General features: G+C 40.3%; 1 protein-coding gene across 7 annotated transcripts in view; it reads right to left on the reverse strand.

Annotated features, from left to right (window-relative positions):
* The window catches only part of Pdss2 (decaprenyl diphosphate synthase subunit 2), a 279,546-nt gene that overhangs the window by 104,357 nt on the left and 150,258 nt on the right, over positions 1-24,931 (reverse strand). For 6 of the 7 annotated variants that reach the window (XR_010048980.1, XM_063253957.1, XM_063253955.1 and 3 more), the window contains one exon: positions 8,367-8,565. Coding sequence is in view for 6 of the 7 variants with exons in the window: in XM_063253957.1 (XP_063110027.1) it covers positions 8,367-8,565 (199 nt within the window). In the remaining variant the exon portion in view is untranslated. Of the gene's footprint in view, positions 1-6,552; positions 6,755-8,366; positions 8,566-24,931 lie in introns of all 7 variants that reach the window. The other variant, XM_063253959.1, reaches the window with a different exon arrangement.

Here is a 24,931-nt window from a genome sequence, read left to right on the forward strand (position 1 = left end):
GATCCTCTTGCCTCAGCCAACTGAGTGCTAGGAATACAGGTCTGGCTCATAATGTATAATTTAGACAAATATGACAGAGAGAAAGTTCTGTTCTTAAGGATGTCGTATGTTTTTAAGTCACTGTCAGTGAGAATTGGAAAGAAAAATTAATAGATAAGACAAACATCAAATAAAAACAGCCTCTTTATTAAAATGTATAGACAGCATAAAAGATTTATATGCATAAATTGAACATATTTACACAAACAAACCTCTTCCTTGTAAACAACATATTTATGCCTCTGGGAAAACAAAGTTAACATAAGGAAATACATCAGCTATGTACGGAGTACATCTGTGCTAGTGGTTATTTAGAAATATAAATCACTGATGCTTAATAGAATAGAGCCCAAGAGTGCCATCATGACAGCATCTGGGGTGTTTAGATAAGACTCTGCCTCACTCCGTCTTCTGTCTGATGTACAGTGAAAGGTCCACTAAATGAAACGACTACACAGATTAAAGTCAAAGTAACATGGTGAATTTAGTCCTTTGGATACTAGGCTTGTCACTATATATATAAAATAAAAGACTTTTTAGAAGGCTGACAAGTAGTAGTGCATTCTTATTTGCGTTATGACTTAATCCTAGAATATAAATCTAGTCTCAATAAATCATTATGTACTGCAAATATGTAACTGTACAATTTAAAACAATAAATATGAAGACTAGAGAAAACCTGCAATGACCAGGCAGATTAAATTACAGCCCTTTCCCACTTTATCATTTTTTCTTTCAATTACTTAACATTGAGAGCTTGATATTCAAAACGAAAAGTTCCGGCATGAGCACATCATTAGAGCACTGGATGACATTCTACACGAACCCAGTGCTCAGCAGCTCATCTCGGTGGAGTTAGGAGATTTATGGCTTAGAGATGGCATTCTGAGGTCGCTTAGTCCAGGTCTCTAAACGGTAAAGGGCTAAAATGAAAAGTTGCCCCTTTGTTCTATAATTGAAAATGAAAAACCCATGCATTAATTTTTAAACTCACTACTGAATTCAAATGTTGTTAATCTGCACTTATATGACTCTAGTTATTACACCAAGAAGACAATTACCAGAGGAGTAATATGCCAATTTCTACAGTTGGAGATATTTAAAAATCTAAGAGTTACCTAAGGCAATTACCTTGAAGACCCCTAATATCTTTAGGGAAAAGCCTAAAGGAGAATAATTGACTTTGCTAATTTTACCCTTGGCAATTACAAAATAGCTCTGAATTTCATCTCAGGGAAGAACCCTTCATCTAATGGTCTATCCCTGGAGAAGTACAGAGGTAAACATGTCACACAGAAATTCAGACAAGATTCCAGTAGCACTGGAAGATGGTAAATTGGTAAAATGACTGTCATAAAATATTAAAGTTACTACAAATATGCCAACTTTAATTACCAAGTTAAATAAGCACCTCAAAGTGAAAGCAGGTCGTCACTGTGAAAAATCAGTGACATATTAAGCTCTGCCTGCTGCCTGATTGCTTTGGTGTCCATTTATGTGGCCCTAACTGATGAATTTTCTTTTTGATAAAGCTAAAACATCAATTATAACTTAACTACAACAACAAATTAACCATGTGTAAATATAAAACTTGATACTGTCCAATGAAATATCTATTTGCTACCTTCTTTTTTTTATTTTTATTTTTTTGTCTTTTTCCTTTTTACCGGTACCGGGGATTGAACTCAGGACCGCCTGCTTGCAAGGCAGACGCTTATGCCACTGAGCTAAATCCCCAGCCCCTATTTGCTACCTTCTTTAAAAAATACAACACAGCAAAACAAAAAACTCTAAGGGGGAGCATTACACTTAATCAACTGAAACTTCTGGGGGACTTATTTAATAAAAAAATCCTCTTCTGAGATACTGGTATCCTTTCCTTTAAAAAACCTACTCTGAAAAATTTTTTTACATTGCTGGAAAATACTTTGAAGCATTTAAATGAAAGGATCTGGTTTGGGATAGGGGACTTGTAGCAAAGTGCATTCATGACTTTCAAATATCTTAGTTACCTTTCACAATTTCCTCTGCTTAAAATATTTACACATGGTTTGGAAACTATCTGTACTGCTGAAAAGGGCTACTAAACTCCTAGGTTGTAGACAATCAATCGTAGACCCCTGGAACTGGCACTCCAGGTCTTGAAGAAGTGGGCTGGTGAAGCATCTTTTGAAACTTACCTTTCAGAGCCTTCAAGGGCCTTTTAAAGAACAAAAGATCCACGTTTTGGGTGAACAGGAGGGTTGCACAGGATGAAACAACGTACAACTGTGCAATTCAGAAAAAAGAAAAAACTACCACGGCCCAAAAAGGAAACCAAAATTCCTCACCAGAGAAGCCTGATAAACTGCAAAGATGAAGGGACGGGGCTTCCTGGAGCAGAAGGAAGGGCCCCCGATTCTCATGTCAGGAGGAGCTCCAGGCTGAACTGCTGCTTGGATATGCTGCTTCCCCCTTTGTAAATCACGCAGTGCTACTGAAATCCAGTGCCTAATGGAGCAGATGGTGCAGGTCTTAGACTCTGGAACATTTACAGTGATGCTTCTGAATGCAAAACAGCAAGAGTGGATTTCACGGCTGTGAATCTGATTTGATTTTGACGGGAGTAAAGCCTCCATTTTCACTAAACTTGAACCACAGTCAAAGAAAGAAAGTGTGACTGACAGTTATTTAAGGGGGGAAAACACATTATATATTATTCCCTTAAAGGGAAGTGCTTTAAGCCAGTGGTTATTTGTGTCACTATAGTGTGACTGTCTATGAACATAACACCATCTTAATCTTATGTAAGATTTCACCAGAACAGCTCAAAGTAAGTTCAAACTGATCACCAGAGAAAACAAACAAATTATTTATTAGTACGTGTTTGCAATCCATAAAGAGTACGTCCATTGTGGGTGTGTATCTGGTACATGTACATGTGACATCTTCATTTATTTTATTAAACAAGTCTCTTGCCCTGCTTCCCTCCCTTCCCTCCACCTCTGGGTGCTCAGGCCACCTGCAGCAGATCTACCTCTCTGTTTTCTTTTATTTATCTTTTATTTTGCCCTTCACTGTATTTATACTTTGGATTTTTCATGAGAGAAACATACCATAGAGTATTAGGCATGCATATCTGACTTATTTCATTAACAGTGTGGAAAACAAGTACGGTTTGTCTAAAGGCACCAAGCTTTGTTCCCTTTTCAGAGGTGGGGCCATGCTGGGCTAATTCCTGAAATGTGGACTTGGCTACCATGAAGCAACGGGTACAAAGTATCCCCTCCCTCAGGTGCGTGGTGCTCGGGAGTGCGGCTAGACTTGGTCACCAGCAGCTTAAGACCCCCAGAAACTCCACTGGACCTGCAGTTCTGGAGGCCGCCACAGATACAGCAGAGAGCAAAGATAAACTATACAGCCAGCGCCTCCCAGGGGAAGCAGGAAATTAGGGCACAGGCAGCTGAGCAAGTGGGATGACCTGGCAATCTCAGAGGTCCGGGACCCAGGTTCGCAAGTCCTGCACCTGGGACCACCCCATTTGGCCACCCCATTTCTTCAGCGTTTTTCCCCATGGATGTAAAATCAGTAGGTCTATTTGCATGCTAGCTCAAAATACAAAATGCTGTTTGTTTCCCAGTACATATTTCTGTACCTTCCAGAGTTTCGGTACCTTATTACGTGCAATAAAAGTTACATTTCCTAGCCTAAGTGTGGCCAGATCACTGAATTCTGGACAATGAGATATCAGCAGAAGGATCTTGTGTGACTTCTGAGAAATGTCTTTCGCTGTGGACACTACATAACTCATCAACCAAACTGGACGTTAAGAATAGAAAGTATTGCTCAAATAACTTAAAATTGTAACTCCTAGAAACATGTACTAACTGGCAACTGAACCTGGAAGACTCAACTCATTCTATTAAAAAATTCTTTTTTTTTTTTTTGAGACAGGACCTCACTATGTAGTTTAGCCTGGCCTTGAACTCACTATGTGATCCAGGTTGGCCTCGAACTTGTAATCTTGCCTCAGCCTCCTGAGTGCTGGGATTACAGGCCGGCATCACTGTGACTGGTAAAAAAATCTACTATCAGGAATGAAATTTCAAAAGAAATAAAAATAAAATATACTTATACATTAAAATGAGGAAAAATAGAATAAGGAACTTTTAAAATATGGGTTTTCCTCATTTAATGATTTGTTAAATGAATTTCAGACTTATGACCCACTGTTTGAGCTTAAGACCTATTGTTTTTCTTTTTTGTCTTTTTGAGACAGGGTTTTGCTATGCAGTTCAGGCTGGCTTTGAACTCATTTTGTAGCCCAGGCTGGCCTAACGCATGGTGATCCTGCCACCTTGGCCTCCCAACAGCTGGGCTTACAGCACTGTGCCACCTTGCCCAGCCCCATTTTTTTTCTGTCAGTGTCTTTTTTTTTTTTTGGTACAGTACCTTGTTTACACAGTAGTGTAATTTTTGCTGATTGCACTGTACAATGCAGTATAGTCTTACGTTCTGTTACATCTTACAGTACTTTCTGTAAGCATTATGAAAAAACCAAAGTCATCAAGTTGGAGCTTCCTTTGATCATTTCTTTGTTCTGAATATTGTAATGCGCAAACTATATACATTTTCTCATTCAGCAACAACTTCAATCAGTGACCTAGCCACAGGAACAGGACTCGGTTGTTAAATGAGAGATGTCTATATCGATCATCTGAACCCTAAAAAATGAAAGTACAAATATGGTTCTGGTGGGGCTTTTTGTTGTTGTTGTTGTTGTTTGTTTTTGTTTTTGAGGTAGTGGGAATTGAACCCAGAGGCTTAAACAGGACAGGCAAGTGTGCTACCACTGAATTATGCCCCTAGTTAATTTTTAAATTTTAGTTTGAGACACGGGTTTTGAGTTGCCTGGGCCGGCTTTAGACTTACAACCATCCTGGCTCGGGCTGCTGTAGCTGGGACTGTAAGCATGGCACCGTGCCTGGCTTCACATAATTACCTGGACGTATATACACACACGGTGGCCCATTTCCTTTTTCTTTCCCTTTTTTTTTTTGAGACAGGGTCTTGGTCTTGCTATGTAGTCCAGGCTGGCCTTGAACTTGCTTATGAGCCTAGGTTGGCCTGGAATTCACAGCAATTCTCCTAAGTGTTGAGATTATAGGAGTGTACCACCACACCCGGCTAAGGTGTGATATTTAAAATCACAACTACAGATTTAAAAATTTTAATCTTGTATATGATTTGTTCAGCTGCTTCCTCTGTTTGTAGGGAAATTTTCTAATGGAGGACTTTTTTCCCCAAAAATCTCATTTGGTGTTGTTTGTTGTGTAGTTAAGATTCCTAATTGCTGGTACAAAAAAAGTCACTACTCATTTGACGACTCATTTAGGACAACGTTCTATACGATTGCTAGACACAGGCTGATTTATAGAGATTTTCTAAAATCTGATTAATATCTCACAAACAACATACATACGGCTATGCTGACGTGTATTTTTGCACTCCACCCTATCTGCATCTCACAAAATTTACCATCAGGCACTTGGACTCTAAGATACTTGTAAATGTTAAAGTGGCCACAGCTTATATTTCAGAAGAATGTTGTTGGTATTTGGATGGCATAATAAATCATACGTGTGCCACAAACAATTCCAACTACTACACAGATTTCTTACGGTAGTAAGGATATTGTTTTTACCACAATCACGTGCTTCACCAAAATCTGTACTTGTACAGTTATCATAAAGTAATAATTTCACTTTCAATGTTGCACTTTTAAACAGAATTTTCAATCTCACTTGTAAAGCTTCCAAAAGCTTTTGCTTGATCCCATTCATACTCTTCTCCCATTCAGGTAGAAGAAAAAAATTCAAACCAATTTTAGGATTAGCTTGAATGAGTTGATTATTTGAAGCACCTGATGGCACAACTAAAGCTGTGCTTTATGGTTGCACAGTTCCACTCATGGGTCCAAAAGCACCGGAATTACAGCCCCCATTTCCTTGTGTGACATGAGGACGTGTGGTTCCAAGTGACTAACGGCAACTTACAAGAGCAGTTATGCCTCTAAGTAAAAGCCGTTTCACAGAGCGGCGTGTATGTAACACACACATTCTGCAGCTGCATGTGTTAAGTCATGATCTTTAGTGAGTTTTCTTAGTTTAACTGCTAGATTTTGAAAAAGATCCTGATACTTTTCCAGCAGATTTGACTTCCTGTTTTTATGCAGTTGGTCAGTGATACCGTAATGGTCTCTACCGTGGTTAGCAAATGTCAATAAACATTTTGGGTAAGTTACACATTTCTTCTCAACTCTCTTGAGAAACAAAAATTAAAAGAAAATAAACATTTGAATTTTTTTGACTTATGGCTGCCAAATGGATTAACTGCAAAAACTACAGTATTGTCAGCAATACAGTTGTTACGGATTTACATGATGCAGGCAAGCGTGCTCAGTCCACTATCCGCTCTACGGCAGAACTGACCAGTCCTACTTTTGCACACATCAGTATTTTACAAGCGTCAGACCTGTGTGTCCCACGAGTGTCGCTGTGTGGCTCGCTGGCCAGGCACGAGTCGCGTTCACACCAGGTGGGCTGCAGCGTCCCCGCCTCCCGATAGGGCAGTGCCAGCTGTCTCCGGGAGCCCGTGGCGGGCTGCACGCCGCGGTACCAGCCACCGCCTGCGTTCCTTCCTTGGCTAAGAGGTAGTCACCCTGTGGCCAAAAGGGCTAGGAAAGGGCAAGTTATTGCTGGTTTTCTTTTAGATTTAACACCACCTTAAAGTGAGAACTCTCCCTGCATAAGGGCCTCACAATTCCATTAGAATACACTAGACAAAACTAAGGCAGAGGCCACAAAAACAAAGAGGAAATCTGTCAAACCTGTCCTCGTTATTCTAATGTAATTATTAGTAATACGTCTTTATTAAAAAAAAAAGAAAAACTGGAACAGAAGCCGAGTCATGTGGGACTCAGACCCAGCCGGTCTGCACTGAGACTGTCCTTCACAAACTAAGCTGTGCCTCGGCTGGACTCAGGGAAAGAGATCTGCCCTTCTTTGCCCTTTCTCCTCCTTGTGCCTGGTGACCGGAGAAGACTTGATGGCAGCATCTTGGGCCATGACTGGTGAGACTAGCTGGCAGAGCGGTAAGGTGGGAGCTCAGGAGAGGGACAACGAACTTCTCCCTTGGTTAGGCCAGTGCCGCCTTATAGCTGACATCAATCCTGCCGGATGAGGAACACTCTGTAACTTTTCCAGAAATCAGCTTAGCAAAATGCGTCAAGGATGTTAAACCTGTTTAAATCCTGTAGAGTGCTCTCAGGTACTTCTTTTCTACCCTCTCCTTGCCTTTCCTTGTGGTGCTGGGAGTTGAACCCAGGCCTGCACAAACGCCCTGACACTGCAGTGCGCCTCCAGCCCTCAAGTATCTCTTAAATACATTAAATAATCTTCAATGGAGAAAGCCTATATATAAAAATATGTCTTATGAGTCTATTTGTGATAGTAATAAATATGAAGCACAATAAATGTTGGACAATAAGGAATTTGGTTTTTTTTTTTTTGTTTTTTGAGACAGGGTCTCACTATGCGGTTCAGGCCCGACCGGAATTCACTATGTAGCCCAGGCTGGCCTTGAACTCCAGCGATCCTCCTGCATCAGCCTCCTGAGTGGGAGGAATTTTTTAAATGACGTAATATCTAAATATCACGCAGTCACTGAAAAGTGTATGAAAGTTGGGTGTGTGGCGCACACCTGTCACCCCAACACGGGGGGGGCTGAGGCAAGGGAAGCGCCCCGAGGTTGAGGCCAGCCGTGGCATCAGTGACGTCTGTGGTCAGCCTGAAATGCAGAGTGAGATCTCCAAAAAAAAACTGTATGAAAATGCTACTACTATGCTGTGGGAAAAGCCCACATCGTAGCATGAAGTGGGAAAAATGAGACAGAATAAAGCAGAACAGAACAAAACTTTAGACATAATGAAGCGCTCACCCATGTTACAAATGTACCCCTATTTATAAAGGTGTGAATGAGGCACAACACAAGCCGAGGGAAATACATCAACATATTAACGAATCCACTGGCTAGTGAGGTTATAAATAAGACTTACTTATGCAGTTTAGCTTTTGCATATTTAACATTATCCTATAATTAATAAACAATTTTACCCACAATGAGAAAAAAAATAGAAATTAAATTCCGAACTCTTTTCTAGCATTTACAACTCCTCCTGCCAACATCGTCTCTATCAGGGCTCTCCTGAGCGCCTTGCCAAAGGGGAAGCGGGGCAGGAGGCAGCAGCCCTGAACCAGCCGGGCGGCGGGAGCCCGGTCCACGTTTACCTTGCTGTTCTGTAGCAGAGCCAGTCCATTGCAGGCATTTGCTAGAAGAAAGTCTCCACTCAGGATAGCTATTTTATTTCCAAACTGCATGTCCTTCAGGGGTCCATCCGAAGACTGCAATTCATTTAAATTTACTATCCCGCGATGCACAAGGAGAGCAGTATGGATGAGTTCTGTGATCTCTGCCAAACTTCTCTGACTAAAACATAAAATAAGACCTGTTTGGGTACCAAGCATATCATCGGTGGTGGTGGGGCGGCACTGGGATTTGAACTCAGGACGTCATGCTTGTCAGGCAGGCGCTGCAACACTGAACAAACCCCTGGCCCCCAAACATTTATTTCATCATTAATGTCAGCTTTCAGTTTCTAATAATAAAATATTCTACAGGTTCTTTCAGGGGGATTATTTCTTTTCAATGAACATTTTTAACAGAGGCCCCCTACTGAGTATTTCAGATCTCCAAGCAGATCCTGACACCTTTCTCTCTAAACATGCCCACTTGCTATCCCCCGTGTCACCGAAATGTCCTCGAGGGGCGCTGCCAGTGGAGTCACCCTCCACGGCTCTATGGAGACACTCTGCCCTCTTGTAATGTCAAGATTTTGGGGACTCTTTGATCGTATCTAATGGAATACCAATTCGAGTGGAATTATCATCTGTCGGACACAAGTCCAAGTACTTTATGTACATTATCTCTTTTAACCGTTGTGTCAGATGGGATTCCAAATGTTTGTTCCCCTTTTTTGTATTTTTCTACAGTTCATACATTTGTATAATGACAAAAGTATTAGTTTTATAATCACAAAAAATCCAATGACTAAAGACTTAAAACCTTATAATAACCCTCCTAGAGGTATTATTAACCCCTTTATAGGTGGGAAAATGGGTATGCAGAAGTCAAATGACTTTCCAAGGACACCCAGCAGTGCAGAGTTGGGAACTGATGGCACCTAACATCATATGGCGCCATATGCAAGCTGTGTCTCTGGACTTCCATGCTCCTATGTGGCCCTCTCCACACTTTTGCTAGGCGGGGCCACGTGACTTGTGCAGCCCTGGGTTCAGAACAAACCAGGGACATGGCTTGTGGGGCACGGAGAGCATTCCAGTCAGATGCCTAGAACTCCTAGAAAGTTTTAAAAGAAGTCGTATGAATTTGGGCTAAACATAACAGAACAGCTTAAAATAAGGGGAAAAAATGCTTCTGGACCCCTGCCCTGCTTACTAAATATAACAAGCAGGTTGAGATTGCCACTAACCTGTATGTTTGAACCATTTTTCCTTGCAAAGGAAGAGAGCTCAGGCAGCAGTCAGAGCTGGGAGAAATGGGCCGTAATAAAAAAACATTTTGTGGAAGGCGGGCATAGTGGTGCCACCTGAGGCACCAATGAAACGGCATGGAGGATGCAGAGACAAACTCAACACATCTGACTGTGCTTTAGTTACTTTCTCATTGCGGAGACAAAATAACCCAGAATTAGAGGAGGAAAGAAAGGCGAATCTTACTTTTTAGTTTGTAGAGATTTCAGACTTCACAGGGCAGAGTGGCGGGGCAGAGAGGCATGCAGAAGAGGCTTGCTGTGGGCAGGGAAGTGCCAGGCAGCAGAGGAAGGGAGGGGAGGGCTATACACACACGCACCCCTCCAGGCCACGCCACAGTGACTCCCTGCTTCCCACCAGGCATCACCTCCCAGCAAACATCACCGAGCTCTAAACCCTCAGTAGACGACCCAGTGGCTTCCCAAGAGCCTTACCTGTGAGTCTAAAACACTCTGAGGGGACACCTATTATAAATCATAACAAACTATTTATCTTTGACAAAGGAGCCAAAAATATACACTGTAGGAAAGATAGCTTCTTTAATAAATGGTGCCAGAAAGACTGGCTATCCACATGCAGAAGATTAAATCTAGGCCCATACACTGTACCTTACCCTGAACTAAACAAAAATCAAAATGGATTAAAGATCTAAATATTAAAACAGAAACAATCTGCTAGAAGATAAAACAGGCAAATAGCCAAGGATTTGCTGAACAGAAGGCAACTGCATTAAGAAATAGTATAATTAAGAGATATCAATCATAAATACATGTGTATCAGATACCAGTGCACCCAACTATATAAAACAAATATTAATGGACTTGAAGAATCAAATAATAATTGTAATACATCTGAAATACTCTACTGTCACAAATAGGTCAACTAGACAAAAAAATCAACAAAGAAATAGAATCAGAGATGAACACACCTTTGAACAAATGGCCTCACTACAATGGGTCACAAATGAAATTAAGGAAGAAATTAGAAAGTTTTGAAAATTAAATGATAATCCAACAAGACATACTGGAAATCATGGGACGTGACAAAATCAGTCCTATGAGGGAAATTTATAGCAGAGAATTATCACATCAGAAAAACTAAGTGAGCTGAAATAACCTGATGTTGAATCTCAAACACGAAAAACAACAGCAAGTTAAATCCAAAATTCATATGAGGAAGGAAATTAGAAAGATTAGAGCCAAAATTAATGCAATTGAGACTAAGAAAATAATACAAAGAATCAATGGATTGAAGTGTTGGTTCTTTGAAAGATTAAATAAGAGGGACATACCCTTAGCTAATCTTATTTTTTAAGAAAAGGAAAGCAAAGACTCAAATCTCTGCAGTTTGGAATGAAAGGGGTGAAATCATAACAGATCCTGCAGGGGTCCAAAAAATCATCAATCCCTGCTTTGAGATCTGAGTTTTAATAAAATGGAAAATGCCTAAGAAATGGATGGATTCCTTGATACATATGAATTACCAAAGCCAAAAGATACACAAATTCTAAATAACTCAGCACCAGTAAATAGAACTAAAGAATTAAAAAGCCACCAACAAAGAAAAGCCCAGATCCTCACTGCTGAACTGTACAAGAAATTTAGAGAAGATTTAATACCACTGTTCCTCATACTTTTTAATGAAACTGAAAGGGAAGCACACTTGTAAACTATTCCTGCAAACAAGCACTACCCTGACACCAAAAACCAGAAGAGGATCCAACCAAAAAAGAGAACTATAGGCCAATCTCCTTAATGAACATAGATGCAAAATCCTCTATAAGATACTGGCAATCAGAATGCAGCAAGTCATCAAGATTATATACCATGACCAAGTAGGATTCATCCCAGGGGGGATAAATGTAATAAACATAACAAACCCCATTAAGAGAACCAAGGACAGAAACCACCCGATCGTTTTTTTCACCTGATCATCTTAATAGATGCAGAAAAACCATCTGACGAAGTCCCAACATCGTCTCACAAAAACTTAAAAAAATTGGAATAGATGGTCAATACCTTAATCTGATCAAAGGCATCTATTACAAACCAACAGTCAACATCAAACTAACTGGTCAAAAACTCTAAAATCCCTCTAAAATCAGGAACAAAGACAAGGACGTTCACTATCTCCACTACTGTTCCAAATAGTTCTGGAAACAAACTACAGCAATTACACAAGAGAAAGAAATAAAAGGAATAAGACTAGGAAAGAAAGATTTGTTATTGTTTTATAAGAACTAGTCACATTAGCAGCTTTTTTTTTGTCTTTTTCTTTTTTATCAGTACCAGGAATCGAACTCACGACTGCCTGCTTGCAAGGCAGGCGCTTATGCCGCTGAGCTAAATCCCCAGCCTGAGCAGCTTATTGTGCAGTTCAGGTTGGCCTTGAACTCACGGTGATCCTCCTGCCTCAGCCTCCTGAGTGCTGGGATTACAAGCGTGTGCCATCACACTGGGCTTTTAAACCTATTCTTTAATTCCACTACCTAGTGCTGTTTGATCAACTTCTCTAATTTCATCATCAGATTAAGAAGTCCAGATCAACGGAATGGTGACAGGGAAGTGGTAACAGAATGAGATGTCTGGGACACTGCACCTTATTGTTACTTTACTAGGAGTCACAGCCATCTAGTAAACTTTCCAAGAACTGGGTCTCAAAAATTACTTCAAACAGAAGTCTTCATGCTGTTTTATGCACATATATTTTACTATTCTTGGATATTTCTCATGCTCAGTTTTGAATGGGAAAGTCACAAAAATACTGTTTATGAAGCAATTACCACATTGAAAGAAGCTCTAAGGTTTGACTGATGTTTTTATAATCTTTTTGGTTTATGTCTTGTACTCATCACAACTGCTTTGAATACAATGATGCACACTGTGCTATTCTTTTAGTTTGATTTGATGCATTATTTCATGAAATAAAAAATAAATCTCTAATACAGTATTTTTTGGTTACCAAATCACTTTCTTTCAATAGAGACAATTTCTACTTCTCATCTGGTCATTTTCTTTCATTATTTCTGCACAGACTTTTGAAGCATCCTAAGCTTCAGAAATACACACAGCAGCCCTCGCTGGCTACCTGCTCGGTCTGCCCTCTTTACTGACACTCCTGGCTGTGTGCTCACTTAGGAAGACCCCCCTGCACCTTGTGCCGCTAGGGGTGACCGCAGGACACCGTCAGGTCCGGGAAGAGCAAGCAGAATCATTAGGTGGGGTTTCTGAGAAATCTAAGTTCTTAATCTAAGGAGGCAGATTTAGTTGGCTATGTGACTTAGGCATTTTGAGTTTACTTCTTCTGGGATACAGAACTTCCCAGAGGCACAGTACAGACTTAAGGGTGCTAGAGAGCCCCCAGCTGGGGATGATGGGCAGGCAGGCAGGAAGCTCCAGCCCCTGAGAAGTTTTGAAGGCGATCCCTATTCCCATGAGCACAGCTGTAGACGTACCGTTTTTCTTTTCTCTTCCTGTGTGTGTATGTGTATGCACACGCATGTGTGCTACAGACTGAACTGGGCCCTTGTACATGCTAAGCTCAGACACCACTGAGATACACGTTCCTTCCTTAACCTCTTGAATTTTTTTGGAGGGGTAATAATTACAGTATTCTCTTATGCTACTCTTTGAGACCTGTTATATGTAGCTAGATACATTCCTGAGTCAAGAGAACTGTTCCACCCAAATGGTCAAGACGTTTTATGTTCGTATTTCTGACTCTGATTCTATTCATCTAGTGTTACCTCTTGGAGACAGCTCCACATTATTTACCTTATTGCTCTATCTTATATCTCCACAGAGGTCCACTGTCTGAAGGTGCCATGTAACTTTTGCTGCTGTACGGTGAGTAATATATTTTTGTTTTGTGAAGGTTTAAGAATCACCCACATGTCACTTGTGTGAAGCTTTCTTTTTTTTTTTTTTTTCATTTTTTTTTAAAATTTTATTTAAGGAGAAAAGAAAAAAAAAAGCAGGGAAAGGGTACAAGTTATACAGATTTACAGAAAAAAAAATGAACAGTAGGAAATCACTAGTTAATGGATTACATATTGTCATCTTAGAAATAATTGTTCAAGTCACAAAATTAAAGCTTGTAAAGTGGACATTCCATCAATGATACTGCAAACAGTTCTGTTCATTGATCCAGTAAAATCCTGTGATATCATTTTCTATCTTATACACTTAAATATACATGCAGTTATATAGTTTGGAGCACTTTCTTTTCCTCTCTTTTGTACCATGACTATTACACATTTTGGGTTTCATTGCTCCCATGGTTCTTATTACTTTTTTGGAAGAGAGTAAAACCAAATGTGACATAACAGAACAGAATCGGTCAAGTCAAAAGGGTGGACATAATAGATAATATAAAAACATAATACAAGGTGATCAACAATGGTTACCATAATGCCTCCCGCTATCTCTAATAGAATTGCCTATATCATTAGTTATAATACAATTGAACAGAACAGTAAAGAATAAAACCAACAAAACCAAAACATTGGAGACATTGTAGGTCTTCAAAAGTAGATAAAAGTCAACAAGAATGGGCGTCATAATGAATCTCATTATCTTCACAGCTGATGCCTAAACTTTCGAACCTGATACTATCCAGCAAAACAGAATAGGGGAACATCAGTTAAAAACCAGATGGTGAGAGTAATACAGGGCTTTAAATCAAGGTAATGAAAAGTCAAAGTGGGTTACTATAATATATCCTGCTATTTTTTTCCTTTAATTAAAAGGATAAAGATAAAAAAGTAAATAGTGGAGTGGAGATTGAGATAAAAGAGGGCATAACAACAAAACAGCGCAGATCAAAACATAACCATTTAAGCAGAGTAGTGTTTCACCACCAGATAATCCTAACCTAAAAGTAGTTACCATATTGTCTCTTTCTTTGAAATCCTTGAGTACAACTTCGTATACTGTAGCATTAAGTATATCAAAACAATGTAAAACCATTCAAGAGAATGACAGCATTACAGAGTATTTAGAATCGACTAACAGAAAATGAACAATGGTTTCTGTATAATCTCCTTGTCTTTAAAAGGTTTTTGCTTATACTATTGTACATAATAAAATCCAATAAGATACAGCCTATTTAGACCATTGGAGACCGAAGGACAAAAGCTAGGTGAGACTTCAAAACAAGATGATACTAAATCAGTATTACCTATTAAGATGTCATTTTCTCCAAAATAGCTGTTCCTATCATCCAATCTTCTCTGTCTCATTTCTGTTGAGCTCTTTTTCCGTCAGTAGCTGTCAGTTTGTCTTCTTCATTTTGTTCTCTGCTCCATTCATTGTGGCCTCCCCGCCACTATTTCTGGGTTCTTTGTATTTTTCTTTTTTTAGAATATCCTGCAATACTTTCTGTAGGGTTGAATTGGTGGTTGCAAATTCCCCCAGTTCCTCTTTATCCTGGAAGCACCTCGTTTTTCCATCAATTTCCAGGGACAGTTGTGCAGGATATCTCAATCTTGGCTGGAGATTATTATCTTTCAAAGCTTGAATTATTTCCCCCCACGCTCTTCGTGATGTGATGGTTTGTGCAGAGAAATCTGCTGTAATTCTGATGGGTGTTCCCTTGTAAGTGGTCTGTTTCTTGTCTCTGACAGCTTTTAATATTCTGTTCTTGTATTGAATTTCTGGAATTTTTATTATTATATGCCTGGGTGTTGCTCTGTTTGGGTTGTAGGTAGCTGGGGTCCTGTATGCCTCATACATCTGAGTATCTTTACCTTTTGCTAAATTAGGAAAATTCTCCTGGATTATTTCTGTGAGTAGCTTTTGTAGTTCACTTGTTTGTGTCCCTACTTCTTCTTTTATGTTCTTAATCCTTAAGTTATGGATCCTCTTATCATCTTCTTGTCTTTGTATTATTGCTGTTTGTTTCTTTGTTATTTTTAAGAAGTTTTTCATTTCATTCTCCCATATTACAAGTCTGCCCTCCAGTTCAGATAGTCTGTCTTTAGTTTCTTTCAAGCTGTTATGCCAGTCTTCTATAGACTTCTTAGTATCTTGGTAGTCCCTTTGAACCTGCTTCACGTATTCTATGCTTTCTCTGTTTTCTCCATCAAACAATTCTCCCCTTTTTTTCTGTTCTTCCATTCCACCACCTGTTTTTTCTTGGGTGGTACTTAGCATTTCTCTAACTATTCTGCATACTTCTAGCTTCAGGTCGTTGATAACTTCATTCCTGAATTGGTCTATGAGGCTCTCTATATGGTGCCTTATGTGTATTGGTGCGGTGTCTGCTATTGCCTGTTTCTCAGAATTGGGGGCCGAGGAGCCTTTCTTGTTGCTGCCTCTTCCCATGCTGCCTCTTCTTCTCTGTTCCTTATATATGCAAGCTTATATAAGAGGCCCAGCTTCTCTCCCAGTCAGCCACAGCCTGATCGAATTGCGCCAGTTAGGTGTTCCCACTCACCGCTGCGCACCAGTTAGTTACGGACCAGGCAGCCTTCGCTTCTCCCCTCCCGGCCACCGTCAGATTCTGGGATCTGGGTTGGGACAGCCTACCAGGTCCGCCGGCAGTGTCACGCAGGCCAGGCACTTTTCACCAAGCCCGCCCGAGAGGGGGATGGGTGGCTGGAGTCGCCACCGCGCCCTGCTCCTGCAGGACTGCTCGGGCCCAGAAAGTCTTCTGCTGGAGTCAAACTGTGGTAGAGTGTCAGTTTCTCTCACTCACCTCACCACAAGTCAGTGCACACCTTCCTGCCGTTCGCAGATTGCCGTTCTCAGAGCTTCTGCGCGTCTCTCTCCTTGCCAGGCCACTGTAGAGGCAGCCAGCCGCCGCGCGGCGGGAAACCAAATCGCGGCTTACAATGGCGCGGGGTCCAGCCTCCACACCGAGGCTTTTCTGTTCCTGTTTTAGCACCAGGACTGCATTCCAAGGTGGTTTCTCTCAGCCCAGTTCGTTCCTGAGTCAGCAGAGCATATCTCCACCTGCTTATGTCTCCTTAGTCCGCACCATTCCTGGCTTCTGAGCCGAGTCTTTCAGAGAGCCTCCGGTAGTTGCTGTTATCTGTCCGCCATGTTCTCCCGGAAGTCCTTGTGTGAAGCTTTCTCTCTTCTTCAGAATTAACTCATTCAGCTCATGATGATGTCTGAATAGAGCTCGGCCATCGATCACACTTTTCTAAAATCATTCTTCAGCCATTTATTTCCCTCACTGCGTGGTAAATTATGCCATCTACTTGCTAGACTGCCTATAAATGTTTGTCAAATGACTAACTCTTCGTAATCAGTTTTATAAAGACTAGAGGGGATTGTCATCATTTCTAATGGCGTCTACCTAGATGTGTCCCCAAAGTCTTGTGCTTCATGGTGGGGCTTTCAGGAGGTGGCTGGGGCCAGGGTGTGCTGCTGGGATGAGGGATGTGCTGCTGGGACTGATTCACGGTGCACTGCGAGGACTACAGCTGTGCCATCTTGGGTGCGGTGCGACCTGCCCCAAGCGTAGCCTGACAGGATGCGAGGGAGGACGAGGGTCGCTGCTTGTCACTTGCAGTTTGTTCCTGGCTGCTTCGTTGTTTTGCTACTTTGCCTCCTTCTGCGCACCATGAATGTTTCTGCTCTGCAGGACCTGTCTGCCGCGCCCCCCTCTCCGGGAGTCACTGACTGTGGACTGAAACCTCTACACACTGTGAGCCAGCTAAATCTGTTCTCTTTTAATTGGAGGGCTGGGTATTTTGTCTCAACATAAGAGAAAAGTAACTGAGAGACATTCTTACTTTCAAAAAATCAGGTTTACAGACTCAGTTGGAAGTGATCACAGAGGTCAACCTGGCCTCCAGTTAGCTGCCTTCAAGTGTGAGCGAAACTGTCTCACAGACGCCATGTCTGCTGATGAACAGTTTTAATTACTAAAAACTATCTTATCTAAGAAGCGGAAATCCTGTATGTTTTACACTGAGGTTGGTATAAAATAGTGGATATGTCAATCATGTTTTGTCCCGCCCACATGAGATACAAGACAGCGGAACCTTCCTTCTCTCTGAGAGGTTTGTTTTAAAAATACAGACTAGTACAGAGAATAATATTTACACAGTCCTGTATTTATAATAAATGTTGGCATGCTGTCAATTTTAACAGCTTCTAAAATGCATTTAAACAAACTTTTTGAGAATTTTCAAACGTATACAAGTGGAAAACATGCATGGCATCAAGAACCACGTGGACACATACTGGCTTCAAGCATCTCTAACCCAAGGCTGACCTTGCTTCAGCTACACCCTTCCCTTCCTTTCCGGTTATCCTGAAGTAAAGGCTAGTATCATGTCATTTCATCTGGAAATAGCTCAAATCTTCCTTTTAAAGACGCCTCGTGGTGATGATGGCTAGCACTTAACTAGCTACTTTGAGCCAATTAACTATACTGCATGCTGAACGCTACGAATGAAACGTTTCTGGAAGAATAAATTAACTGATTAATAATATAATGGAAAAGAACAGCTCTTTGAAGTAAGCAGTACCCAGCTGTACAGAAGGCAGCTGGTCTACTACACTAAAAGGAACTTGCTCAAGTTCAACAGCCGATAAACAGCAGAACTAGATTTAAGGGCTCTCGGACCCTAAAACCCTGGTTCTCTTTATAACAATAGAAATCTCATCAAAATCTCAAACATAACATGCTCAAAATTTAGTGTCTTTTAAAAGTATTAAAATGGGGCTGGGGATTTAGCGCAGCGGCATAAGCGCCTGCTTTGCAAGCAGGCGGTCGTGAGTTCGATCCCCGGTACCGATAAAAAGGAAAAAGACCAAAAAAAAAAAAAAGTATTAAAATGGTAGGAAAGAGTCATTTATTTAACTTTATTTTATTTCAATCCAAAACTTTCTTTAAATCGGAAAACTGATTTTTATGTTCATGTGGAAAGAATACATTTATAAACTGAAAAGAAAATAACTGATATCATTCTAGATTTCAAAATTTATTAAGGGATTAGGGATACACCTCAGTGGCACAGCACTTCCCTGGCAAGCGCAAGGTCAGGAGTTGATTTCCCCAGTACCAAAAAACAAACAAACAACAAACAAAAAAACTAACAAAAATTTATTAAGAAGCTGTTGTAGGTTTTTTTTTTAAAGGTAGGTTCTTGCTCTGTAGTTTACAGTGGCCTTGAACTCACTAGGGAGCCCAGGCTGGCCTCAAACTCCAGGTGATCCTGTTCTAGCCTCCCGAGTGCTGGGAGCATAGCACACCACCACGGCCAGCTACTGCAGTTTCAAAATGTGCGGTAATACTACATGAGGAGACTAACAGTGGAGCGGAATTCAGAAAGAATCAAATATATGTGGAAAATTATTTATAACAATAATATCCCAAACCATTAAGGAAAAGATGGACTACACTTAGAAATAACCCTGGGGCAACTGGCTATCAATTAAAGGAAAAAGAATAACTAAGCTAATCCCTACCACACACCATACATAGAATTTCTGTGAGGTCTCAGGAAATAAAATATATTTAAGTGAATTAATGATCAAAATATTTTTAAACCCCATAAATTATGGCAAATATTTTTATAGCCTTGGCATGAGAATTCCTTGCAAAATGAGACGGATGTCAGAAGCCATAAAGAAAATACGGGATAAATTTGAGTGCTTAAAATATAAGTAAAATTTAACAGTGAAATATAATATAAAAAACTAAGACAAATACTAACCTAAAGTATTTGTAAACGTACAACAGACAAAAGATTGACATTCCCTGGGCATGGCAGTGTGTCCCTGCAACTCAGCACTTGGGGAGGCTAATACAGAGGACTGCAAGATGAGGTCCTGTGTGGGCAACTCAAGGAGACAGTCTCAACATAAAAAGCTTAAAAAGTGGTCGAGGATGAAGTTCAGTGTTAGCGCGCCCTTGGGTTTTATCCCTAATAATACACACACTCAAAAAAAGGGGGGGATTCATATTCAAAATACATGTAGAACTTGTTCCAACTGGACAAAATTAATAAGAACAAGACAAACGGCTCAACAGCAAATGGCAAAGGGCACAAAGTGCTAGTTTCCCCCCAAAAGGACAAGTGGCCAAAAGCTATGCAAAATCATGCTCAACCTTACCAATAAGTGAAGAGGATGATAACGGTAATAATATTTGTAGTTGATTAGCTTTGCAAAACTAGATTGAGAAGACAGAACTTCTGTGAGGTCTCAGGAATGCTCCAAGACACGAACGAAGCCCACAGGCATATGATTTGACTGTCAGCATTTTCAAAATAAATTGGAACTCAAAGATTTTAGCAGAGCAACGCTCATCATTTCTACCATTTCCTACGCCTTACTACATACATTTGCACAGCCTGACTCTTAAAGGAAATCAAAAGGGAAAAATTTCCCTGATGCACTATTGAAGTTTAAGTTGCTATAGCTCATGGCTGTGGTGACGAACCCGCGGTACGCTCGCCTTGGTGAGCTGTGACCATCGAGAGCCCTAAAAGGTTTGCCATCACTGACCTATGCTAACCAAAACTATGGTCTCTGAAAAAATAAAAAATTTCAATTCTGCTCGATCTGTGATACCCTGCGGAAACACCATGAAGATTTACACATGTGTTTGTGTTTAACATCACGCATTACACAGGTTAGTACGGCAAAATGGTCCCTGAGTGCAGTTCAGTTCAAGGTGGCAACTACACAGCCGGCAGATCTACCCTCACTTGGAAAGCTGCGTCTGGTGCTTGGTGAGAGTAAAAGGCAAATTCCACGGGAATGACATCTTATAGTTCTTTTAAATGGCTGTTTCTCAAGCACCTGGATCAGTGGCTGGCATTTGTGAGTGACGAGCAGCGCGAGTTGGCGGAGAGGGGAGGACAAGGCGCAGGCAGGAAGGAGGCAGGCAGGCAGGGGCTGGGACTGCGAGCTGTATCAGCATTGTGCGTCTTTCAGTAGTTAACCTTTGAAAGTGGAGGCACGCATCAGCTGGTGAATGGGTAAGAAGACGGGGTTTTGGACAACACAGCACTCCTCTGCCGTCAAGGATGAACCTGAGACATTTCTAGGAAAATGGATGCATCCTGAGCGCATACTCTTAAGAGAAATAAATGGCACACGTGAATACTGCATTAATTCTCTGCTGTGCGAAACTGCAAGTTTAAATAGTGACCGAAGTATATTTTGAAATAGGAGGAAAATGTTTAAAAGGGGAGCAGAACAAGACAAATGGGACAGGGAAAGGAAAACACAGAAAGGGGAAAAAAATGAGAAAGGAAGGGAAACATGGAAATGAAGCTTTTAAATGGGAGGGCAGGAGGGGCTGAAGGCCGGGTAGGGGAACGCAGGAGAAAATCCAAGTCACATCATGTACAGGTGCAAATTCTCTTCAATGAATGCGGTCACTGTGTGTATCTCAAGTGAACCAATAATATCTAATTTAAACAACACAGTTGCAGACACAGAACAAGCAATTGCATGTCTGCTAGACAGCAGGTTAAGTGCGGCTGTAGAGAGACGTACAGATGAGGAGGACTCACGGACTAACGGGAGTCTTTAGTACAGCGAGCAGCTCAGGTTTTCTAAATCATAGTGCAATTAGGGAACTGCTGGACAACATAGAGATGCTCAGAGGACAGAACGTACCAGAATAATCCGCCAAGCCAAGACTGTCGAGAAGGCTTGGCTACCGAAGTGTGGTTTCAGAGAACTCTAGTTCAGTCCTACCTGAGGACTCACTCAGCTTCTGTTTGGCTGTTTTCAGTGTCAGGAGCTACTGATTTCTTCCCCGCCCCAATCCACTTTATTCAGGGATTAAAAAGGGGGAGGAGAAGGAGAAGAAGAAAACTACAACAAAATTTCAAAACATGTCAATCAGGGGGCAGCAATGACACACACATTGCGCACTTTTTTTTCACATTGTGCATTGTTATCCCCAAATCATTCACCAAAGCACAAGACATCTGCATTCAATTGTCTGAACAAACCAGCACAAATCTTTCTCTTTAGTGAACCCAGAGAAATCAGTAGCACAACTATCTTAACTATTTTCTCTATACCTACACATATACATGTTTGTTCTTTCAGCTTGTCACACTAATGAAGCAATAATGTTTACACATGTGTGTCATATTTATTTCACTAATGAGTATGCTCTCAAGGTGAATCCATTTATCTATAAGTGTCCAGCTTATTCTTCTTTATGGCTGAGTAGTACTCCATTGTAGAAAAATATATATATTTTTTTACCCATTCCTCAGTCGATGGACATTTAGGTTGTTTCCAAAATCTGGCTATTACAAACTGTGCTGCAGTAAACATGGATACACATATACCACTGTGGTATGATATTTTTAACTCTTTTGGGAGGATACTCAGAAGGGGAATAGCTGGTCTAATAGGCCCTGTAGTCCTAGTTCTTTGAGGAATCGCCACACTGATTTCCACAGTGGTTGTACCAGTCTGCATTCCCACCAACAGTGGAACAGGGTTCCCCCACCCAGCTCCTCCAGCATTTGTTAGTGCTTGATTTCTTGGTAACAGCCGTTCTTTCTGGGGTGAGGTGGAATCTCAGTGTTGTTTTAATTTGCAACTTCAGATGACAAGTGATGTTGGACATTTTTTCATGTATTTATTTTCTGTTTGTGTTTGTTCATCTGAGAAGTGTATGTTCATCTCTGCTGTCCATTTTTGGGTTGGATCTTTAAATCTGGGAGGACTGATTTTTTTTGAGTTCTTTATATTTTCTCAATAGAAAGCCTTTGTCTGAGGAAAAGCTGGCAAAGATTTTAGGAGCAATGATTTCATGAAGAAACTTGTTTTATTAAAAAGGCTTTGTAGTAAGATTATTCCTCATCTTTTTTTTTTTTTTAATTTTTATTTAAGGAGAAAAGAAAAGAAAGAAAAAAAAACAGTGAAGGGGTACAAGTTATACAGGTTTACAGAATAAAAAAATGCGCAGTAGGAAATCACTAGTTAATGGATTACATATTGCCATCTTAGAAATAATTGTTCAAGTCACAAAATTAAAGCTTGTAGACATTCCAACAATGATACTGCAAACAGTTCTGTTCAATGATCCAATAAAACTCTGTGATATCATTTTCTATCTTATACTTTTAAATATACATGCAGTTATATAGTTTAGAGCACTTTCTTTTCCTCTCTTTTGTACAGTGACTATTACACATTTTGGGTTTCATTGCTCCCACAGTTCTTGTTGCTTTTTTGGAAGAGAGTAAAACCAAATGTGACATAACAGAACAGAATCGGTCAAGTCAAAAGGGTGGACATAATAGATAATATAAAAAACACAATACAAGGTGATCAACAATGGTTACCATAATGCCTCCCGCTATTTCTAATAGAATTGCCTATATCATTAGTTGTAATACAATTGAACAAAACCGTAAAGAATAAAACCGGCAAAACCAAAACATTGGAGATATTGTAGGTCTTCAAAAGTAGATAAAAGTCAACGAGAATGGGCGTTATAATGAATCTCATTATCTTCTCAGCTGATGCCTAAACTTTCGAACCTGATACTATCCAGCAAAACAGAATATAGGAACCTCAGTCAAAAACAAGATGGTGAGAGTAATACAGGGCTTCAAATCGAGATAATAGAAAGTCAAAGTGGGTTACTATATTATATCCTGCTATATTTTTCCCTGTAATTAAATGGATAAAAATAAAAAAGTAAATAATGGAGTGGAGATTGAGAAAAAAAGAGGGCATAACAGCGAAACAGGGCAGATCAAAACATAACCATTTAAGCAGAATAGTGTTTCACCACCAGCTAATCCTGACCCAAAAATGGTTACCATATTGACTCCCTCCCTGAAGTCCTTGAGTACAACTTCATATACTGTAGCATTAAGTATATCAAAACAATGTAAATCCATTTAAGAGAATGACAGCATTATAGAGTATTTAGAATCGACTAACAGAAAATGAACAATGGTCTCTGTATAATCTCCTTGTCTTTAAAAGGTTTTTTCTTATACTATCGTACATAACAAAATCCAATAAGCTACAACCTGTTTAGACCATTGGAGACAGAAGAACAAAAGCTAGATGAGACTTCAAAAAAAGATGGTACTAAATCAGCATTACCTATTAAGATGTCATTTTCTCCAAAAAAAGCTGTTCCTATCATCCAATCTTCTCTGTCTCATTTCTGTTGAGCTCTTTTTCTGTCAGTAGCTGTCAGTTTGTCTTCTTCGTTTTGTTCTCTGCTCTATTCGTTGTGGCCTCCCCGCCCCTATTTCTGGGTTCTTTGTATTTTTCTTTTTTTAGAATATCCTGCAATACTTTCTGTAGGGTTGAATTGGTGGTTGCAAATTCCCCCAGTTCCTCTTTATCTTGGAAGCACCTCGTTTTTCCATCAATTTCCAGGGACAGTTGTGCAGGATATCTCAATCTTGGCTGTAGATTATTATCTTTCAAAGCTTGAGTTATTTCCCCCCATGCTCTTCGTGATTTGATGGTTTGTGAAGAGAAATCTGCTGTAATTTTGATGGGTCTTCCCTTGTAAGTGATCTGTTTCTTGTCTCTTACAGCTTTTAATATTCTGTTCTTGTATTGAATTTCTGGAATTTTTATTATTATATGTCTGGGTGTTTCTCTGTTAGGGTTGTAGGTAGCTGGGGTCCTGTATGCCTCATACATTTGAGTATCTTTACCTTTTGCTAAATTAGGAAAATTCTCCTGGATTATTTCTGTGAGTAGCTTTTGTAGTTCACTTGTTTGTGTCCCTACTTCTTCTTTTATGTTCTTAATCCTTAAGTTATGGATCCTCTTATCATCTTCTTGTCTTAGTATTATTGCTGTGTGTTTCTTTGTTATTTTTAAGAAGTTTTTCATTTCATTCTCCCATGTTTCAAGTCTGCCCTCCAATTCAGATAGTCTGTCCTTAGTTTCTTTCAAGCTGTTATGCCAGTCTTGGGTAGACTTCTTGATTTCTTGATAGTCCCTTTGCACCTGCTTCACATACTCCATGCTTTCTCTGTTTTCTCCATCAAGCAATTCTCCCCTCTTTTTCTGTTCTTCCACTCCACCATCTGCTTTTTCCTGGGTGGTGCTTAGCATTTCTCTAACTATTCTGCATACTTCTAGCTTCAGGTCATTGATAACTTCATTCCTGAATTGGTCTATGAGGCTCTCTAAATGGCGCTTAATGTATATTGGTACAGTGTCCACTATTGCCTGATTCTCAGGATTGGGGGTCGAGGAGCCTTTTTTGTTGCTTCCCTTCCCCATATTTTCTGTTCCTTATGAAATGTAATCTTACACAGGAGG

This window comes from Cavia porcellus, unplaced genomic scaffold, assembly GCF_034190915.1.
Source record: "Cavia porcellus strain 051 isolate PalLab524CR breed Dunkin Hartley unplaced genomic scaffold, mCavPor4.1 scaffold_7, whole genome shotgun sequence".
Lineage (NCBI taxonomy): Eukaryota > Metazoa > Chordata > Mammalia > Rodentia > Caviidae > Cavia > Cavia porcellus.